The sequence below is a fragment of the Bombyx mandarina genome, chromosome 09 (genome assembly GCF_030267445.1).
Source record: "Bombyx mandarina strain Sakado chromosome 09, ASM3026744v2".
Lineage (NCBI taxonomy): Eukaryota > Metazoa > Arthropoda > Insecta > Lepidoptera > Bombycidae > Bombyx > Bombyx mandarina.
The window spans coordinates 4,532,459-4,540,507 of record NC_143216.1 but is presented as its reverse complement, the minus strand read 5'-3'; the positions used below and the strand labels follow the sequence as shown (position 1 = coordinate 4,540,507).

Below are 8,049 nucleotides of genomic sequence, written 5' to 3'. Positions count from 1 at the left end.
ATCAAATATACATATCTCTATATATAAAAATGAATTGCTGTTCGTTAGTCTCGGTAAAGCTCGAGAACTGCTGGATCGATTTAGCTAATTTTTATCTTGAATTATTTGTGGAAGTCCAGAGAAGGTTTAAAAGGTAGATAAATATGAAAATGCTCGGAATGAAATAAAAATAACAATTTTGTTTTTCCTTTGATGTGTCCCCCGTCGGACCGATTCCTTTTGTTTGTTTTAAGTTTATTTTATACAAAAGTTTAGATCTTTTATTTATCGATTGAGGAACTACAAAGTCTGCCGGGTCAGTTAGTTATTTAATATAAACAAGAACGAAGCGATGAATTTCTTTGACTTGAACCGGCGGATCATGTGGTTGTCGCACCTCTATGAAACGATTAAGCTACAAAATGTCAAAAAGCAAAAGCACGAATGGTCGGGGCGGCGACCGCGGCTTATGTAGGGGCAGGGGGCGAAGGGGAGCCTGGCCGACAGTTTCTCGTCGTCCGCCGCGCCGCGTGCACGCTTTGTAATGCGCTCCGCGCTTTGACGCGAGATGGCCTCGTCTACGACCGGCAACATCGTCACAGAGTGGTTGCGTTCGCTCCACTTGGGCCAATATGCGGAAAGTTTTATTGATAATGGTTACGATGATTTGGAGATCTGTAAACAGGTCGGAGAGCCAGATCTCGATGCGATCGGTGTTCTCAATCCTGCACACCGTCAACGGTTGTTGCACTCAGTAAGAAGTTTACGGGAGGAAGGTGCAGCCGCTGTTTACTTCACCCTCGAGGAAGCAACAGCTGCCAGGGACTCGTGCAGATGCGAGGAAGAGTCTCGTAAAGAGCAGGCAACCGTTTCAATCGAACCAGCAAAGTATGCTGACGAGTATGAGGAGGGAAAAGCTGAACTTGTCAAAATTCCACGAATGCAACTGAAGCGACTTCTTCGAGAGCGTCTCGCTCAAGATGGTATACGCCTGAGTCTGCAGCCCTATTCAACTACGGTCAGTGTATAGCCCTATATTTTGGGCAGTGCTTCTCACAGTCGAAGTGGTCTCGTATAGGAAGTGTTATTGTTTATTATGTAAATGTAAAGTGGCATAGTGTGTGATCACATGACACGTGAGGAGACACTGCCCATGTTTTCTTATTTTTTTTGCATTTCCTTGTTTGTGTGTGGTACAGAGCGTCTTCGACCGCCCCGAGCGGGTCGCTACGCGAGACGTGTTGCTATAAAGTTTGTTGCGTGCGTGATTTCCCTCGAGATGAGGAGTTTGCGCGCCTTCCTGTCGTGAGAAGATTGTAATCGCGTGCCTCTTGGCGCTAAATTGGGTTTTACGATAAATCGCTAAACCTGTTTCAGTTCCCTGAGGCGTTAATTAGCGATACGACTTGTACTGACATGGACCCGGGGATTCGCGACTAAATAATCTGAAGTTTATCAAGAAAGTAAATGAGGGGCTTGTGAAAAATAATAACACGATGTAAACTGCTCTTGCTTAAATTAAAAGCTTAATTTAGTTTACACTTGAGCATGATTATTCACTTTAAGCTAGGAAAACTACTATAGGATTTTCAAATTTGTTTTATGGCTTCACATAAACTCATTAGTCTATAACTAATGCTAATTTAGTCCTAATACATTTTTACGTCGAACAGAACTATTTAGTATAGATTGTAGTCGATTAATAATAGAAATAGCACATAAAAAGCATGATGATTTGTTCTTTAAGCGTTAAAGGAACACTAAAAACATCAGTTTAAGAGCTAGGAGCTTAATGCATCTCCGATGAAAAATATCACGTTTTTCGTAACTTTCTAGGTAAACCTTGCCATTAACACGCGTACGAAAATATTTCGTTGATATTTTAATTGAGGTGTTGTTAATTATTGCGCCGGACTGTGATTAAGGGGGCGGAATATTGTTTGAAGGGTACGCCTTTTCGTATCGTATTAATCATTTGTCAGCATGTGCATACCGAATAGTGTTGGGCACTGAATAAAAAAAATTAAACAGGTGACATTTGAAAGAGAAACTCAACCTTTAGTTAGATAAATTTCTTAACTAAAATTGAACGGAAATACAAGTAGTTTCGCATTTAAACGCTTCAAAATAATATACACAAGAAAATTAATCTTTTATGTACAATATAACGATCAGTTATCGTTCATTGTATCCTGTTATCATAGTACAAACAAATGCATTTTGATAAAACTATACTTATCATAATAGCAGTCTAGTTAATACAACGTCCCGACTTGAAATTGTATGTTTCGCAATTCCGCCATAATAACTTACTAGGCAGATATAATTCATAAAATACTTCGAAGAATTTTAATATTCTTCAAGCTTTTTATTCATTTATTACTGTTTACAAAAAACCTTTGTTTTCAATGTCACATACAATACACCGTTTCTTATAGCGTTGCAAACAATAGTTTAGAAATAGCACAATGAACACTAGTACAATGTAAAAGCTAGCGTAGTTTTGACAAGAAAACATTTCTAACAGCCAGAAACGAGTTTAGTGCTTAGTACTTAAACGCTTGGAAGAATATATTGCCGCTTTACTGACCGTTTTGTTGCTTCCTCACTGCACCGTTGGTATTGTAAAGCGATGAGCCTCCAGTAATTATGTTCCTATAATGTTTTTTACCGGCTTCCCGTTCACATGTTGAAACCAGTTCGTCGACATTGGCCAAGAATCTAAAACGAACAGGCATTGGATCGCTAACAAAAAAATCTAAAAAGCATCTCCGTCTTCAAGCGATCGTTTTGATAGAGCCAGAAGAGCTATTCGCCGTATATAAATTATTAAACAACAACGATGCTTATTGGTTAAGGTAATTTATATTAATATACGAGCAATTCAGTAAATTCAATTACGCAGCGGCACAAGCTGTTATCCTGTTAATGTGACCATTAACGTCAATTTTATTACTATCGGAGTCAAATTATCTCTAACTTTAACTCCTGCATTGTTGAATTCCACCCCCGTATCTACCTGGGATGATCCCTTTCATCCGCTCACCGGACAGACAATACCATGGGCATTTTTTTCTACCGACCATTTGTAAAACGATTACCTCTGGAGCCATGCACAAAGGCACTGACATATTTTGTCGGGCTATCAATATCGCAGTTCCGATTTAATAGGCCGATATTTATGTTTTGTTGCCTTTCATTGTGTTACAGCATCCGCTATCGGAACATCGCATTCAATCAAAAATGTACCGTAAAACTGAGGTCGGGGTAATGGATTCTAACTTCCGCATGCATCTTTTGTGATGCCGTCATAATACATTGCTTCCTTGACGTTGCTAATTTTATTAGAGGGGTGGTTGACGGTCGAATAATTTTGAGTATTTACAGACTCGTCGACAGAATTGTAAAAAACTTAAACTCGATTCTATGTCTAATAGAGTCAATAGCTAAAACTATGTACAAAGTAAACCAATTAAAAGCTACAACTATTTATCATTTTCAATATCACCAAATGCAGTCCAAATTGCTGGCAGTACGTAAAATAAAAGAATTTCCAAAAAGAAAATCATTGGATCGGTTCTCATAATAATTAGTTTATGTATGTTAATGGAAAGACCGCTATAAAGGTCAAACACTGTTTATAAACGAATTCAATTGGAGACCAGTCACAATTTTATCTGACTTTTAAAAAGCGTGGGCTATGAACGATGTTCGAATCACACTGTAAACGAAAGCGGCGTTGTTCATTCTTCGGATTTTTATTTGACTATTAAAACAGCTTTTGTTAATCATACACGACTTCGTTTGTAAGTGCTTTTGTTTATATCCGTGATTAGATGTTTTCTGGGAAGCCTTCAATTTTCGTTACGCAACGATGTCTAATTTGCGTTCGAGCGTTACGTTTACGTACCACTAATATTTGTTTTAATTAAAATTGTGCTTCAACATAAAAGCGTTGTTTGCTTTAAAAGAGGGCTCAATATTAGCCGGAGCGGGTTTTTCTACCTGTTTCGTCGCTTTGTTAGCGGTGAATGTGTGCAAAGTCACGCAGTGTCCCAGCCTCCTTGGTATTCTTCGGCGGCTTAGCGTTTTATGTTTACCTCGTATTTTACTCATACGAGAAGTACATACGCAAATATTTATTTTATGACTGCTTTTGTTTTAGAATTTTTATATTCTCATTCGCTTCGATGTGCTTTGAATTTCATCATCATCATCATCTCAGCCTGTCCATTGTCCAATGCTAAACATAGGCCTCTCCAAGTGATCTCCAGTGCGGCCGGTCCGTTGCCACCTGCATTCAACGTGACCCAGCGGTTCTTACCAGGTCGTCGGTCCATCTCGTAGGTGGCCGTCCCACACTGCGCTTGCCAGTACGTGGTCTCCACTCGAGGATCCTTCTGCCCCATCGGCCGTCCGATTTTCGCTCTATGTGGCCTGCCCACTGCCACTTCAGCGTGCTAATCCTACGGGCTATGTCAGCAACTTTGGTTCTTCTACGGATCTCCTCATTTCTGATTCGGTCTCGTAGAGAAATACCAAGCATAGCCTTTTTGAATTTAATCACCTAAAATCAGTCAGTTACTTCAGTATGTCTGAGTGCAACACTGATCAGCTACTGTACAGCCTGTAATCACTCCAGTTTCCTAATTCAATATCGAGTCTCAGGGTAAATGGCGCTGTGGGATCATGCTGTGATGTCCATCAGCTCCAGCAAACCCACGATACCATATATGTTTGTTGTTTACATTATACAACCCTTTAAAAAAAGTTATCGTTCTAAAATATGTAGCTGGAAGAAATTAATTTGAAGAATTAATTGGCATTGTTGACTCTTGAAATTTCAATGACAAAACAAAAGTTTGGCAGGTGTAAGATGGAATCAGTCAGTTTGCTTATCGCTTTCGGGTGTTTGCCTTGTCTTGTTTCCCTAAGTCAAACTTAGCTCCGTCTTGTCTGGTTATTAGCATTGGTGATTGTGAGGTCAGCGAAGTTTGAAACGTCTGTTTCTTGCAAACTTGCATTTCACGAGAGATCTATTTGAGGAATAGTTTCCTTTGCCAAGAACCTTACGGAATATTATGATAATTCATTATTTTTTTCTGTAAGTATAGGTATATGAATTTTTGTGCCAATAATTTCACATTACCTGGTCTTGCTATGAACGCGTACAAAACTCACGTGTCGCAAACGCACTCACATGATCGCATGTGAGATTCTGAACCCATTTCTCGTAAAAGACGTGGATACCATATTCTAGCCGTTCTTAATCGTGTTATATTGTGACAGTAAAAAAGTCACAATCACACATTAAGCTGTCTTTATTCGATACTTCGATCAATAACTATTGTTGATCGAATTTTCGATGGTGATTTTCTTCAGTTAAGGTACAACACGACCGGTCTTAATTTTGCTAAGAGAAATTCTATTATTCTATTACATATATTACAAATCATAATTATTTGGAATATATACTACACTCCTTAGAAATTCTATAATAGACAAAATGTGCTTTAAAGGTTTAAACATATACTGTAGTGCTATTAAAAGTTTGTTTAAATTAATAATATATAAATAAATTAAATAAAACAATAGTACCTACGCACCAAGTTTTTTGTTTTGTTTTGTATATTTGTAATAACTCCAGACTTATTAACGTCATCTAAAAATTACTAACTAGAAACTGACAATAAAATTTAATTATGTATTCAATTTTTTTTTATTTTTTTTTATTTCTTGGATTTGTGGACGAGCTCACAGCCCACCTGGTTTTAAGTGGTTACTGGAGCCCATAGACATCTACAACGTAAATGCGCCACCCACCTTGAAAAATGTATTCAAATGCAATGTATATGAAGATTTTGTCGATAATAACGTAAAAATATTGGGAACCTTTGCTATTTTATCGTACTTAATCATTCCTTTCGTCCTATTTCCTTGGTTATATCAATAAACGTTTCGATGTCAAAAGCCACTTACGTGATTTCATCGATAAATACGTGTTCAAGTGTTGGATATTTATTTTCGTTTGATTCGACGTAGGCAGAAGCTGTAGGCAAGTTGTCGTCAATATTCCTAACATGTATTTACACGCGCACTCGATGCCAGTAAGAAGCTTAATCTATGAATGCCTGCATACGCGTTTTCTCAAGCATCGAGTACTACAATAGTTTGAATATTGAACAGCTTAAATTTAATTACGGCCCACGAAGTGTAATCCGTGGCTATATTCGTATAGAATTAGATTTTTTTTATTGCTTATATGGGTGGACGAGCTCACAGTCCACCTGGTATTAAGTGGTTACTGGAGCCCATAGACATCTACAACGTAAATGCGCCACCCGCCTTAATGGTATACTAACTATAACCGGTTAATGGTATACAAATAAAAATAGTAACCAATTTAATTCTCCGGCTCATAAAGTATCTATTATATTTGTTTAATACGTTGACTGGGTTATGCGACTTAAAAGCCCCACTCACGACTATTCCCTGATGCCGCAGTCAAAACTTTTCGCTTGGTGCGTAAGGCGACAAGTCCGCATTTCTATAAGTATGGGTATATGCGAAAACATTTTTGAGGCCTATGAAGGTCTCATAGTGTAAACAAGTCCAATCTTTCCTTGGAAAGACCTCATACGCACTGGCTAAAAATTCTTCAAGTCAAGTCTCGCAGTCAACGTGTTAAAAATATCTAGCTTCTATCCGTTGCTACTTTGAAAACTTGCGTATAAGTTTTTATATATTTTCATCTAAAATACTAATTAATTGTACATACATAGATGCTATAAAATGATTATAAAGCCATAATATAGTTTAAAAAGAAATGTACACCCAACGCAACTGCTATTTTTGAATTCTCCTCAAAATTATATTCTTAAGTAAAGCATTACGGCTTCGCGGCATAAATGAGCACCTACCTGGGTGGGCTCAGACAAGACGCAGGTATGTGGCAAGATCCTTTGCTGCAGGAAGATATTACTTTAGCTCCAATTACAGCTACATTTAAAAAACCGATGTGGTTACATCGTATGGGTATGGTATAACCGTAAGACCACAACGCTAGGTACCATTCCATGCCTATTTATATTTCTGTCACAAAAATTCGGTTTAAAAGTGAAAAATATATATGGAAGTTTAATTTTTACGTTTATTGACAAATAAAAACGTAAGATTTCAATTTGCTTGCAGAGAAATCGCAAAATCGCTTTGTGGAGAAATTGGAAATTTCCTTACTGTCAATATCTGCACGAAAATTTTCGTGTTGAGATCACTGCAGTGTTTATACGCCAATAAAACTTGTATCATTTAATTAAATCAATACAGAGAAATCGTTAAAACCCTTCACGGCATCAACGACACACTAAATATAACGGTGTATTAAGCACTTCAACAAATCGAGGATGGTTTAATATAAACTCCAGTCTTCATAACTGTCATATTATATTGAGGGTGCATGAACGTTTTTTTTAGCTGTAACTTGTCGGAGAGATTTATTTGTAAGTTCTTAATCAATATAGCCTTCCAAGAAAGTGGCTTTGAATACTGTTGTTAAGTTCTTTGTTTTGTCTTCTTAGGTGGCTTGTGGGCTTTGTTTTCTCTTCGAGTTTTCTATAGGTGTGTTTGAGTACTTTTAAGTCAATAGATTTTAATGTACTTACTATTGACGGACTGGCTGGATTATGCATAGAGTTTTTTATATTCATTTTACAATTCGTCTCTTGCGTGTGCATAGAATGCGTTTTGTAAACACAGATATTAGAAGACTTCAATTACTTATTTAAATATATCTCTCAGTTAGTAATACTAATAGTAATAGTAATACTAACTGAGAGATATATTTAAATATACTATATAAATAAAGTTACTTACTAACTTAGTAATGTGTAAAAATAAGATAAAAAAATGTATTCAAACAACTTGATACTTTATAAATAAAATTTCGAAAGGCGCTTTAATACCAGACAATGCGACCGGAGAACTATTTAGTATTTATGTTATAATACATAAAACATATTTTCTACTTATCCAGAAAAAAAAGTTCGAATAACACGCTTCAGGGAGCACTCA

At 37.0% G+C, this 8,049-nt stretch overlaps 1 protein-coding gene across 5 annotated transcripts in view; it reads left to right on the top strand.

Annotated features, from left to right (window-relative positions):
• Positions 1–462: 462 nt before the first annotated feature.
• LOC114240769 (uncharacterized) overlaps positions 463–8,049 on the top strand; it is a 134,574-nt gene continuing 126,987 nt past the window's right edge. For 4 of the 5 annotated variants that reach the window (XM_089729681.1, XM_028171444.2, XM_028171443.2 and 1 more), the window contains exon 1: positions 464–997. In XM_089729681.1, coding sequence (XP_089585807.1) covers positions 548–997 — 450 coding nt within the window. In that variant the 5' untranslated portion in view covers positions 464–547. Of the gene's footprint in view, positions 998–8,049 lie in introns of all 5 variants that reach the window. The other variant, XM_028171441.2, reaches the window with a different exon arrangement.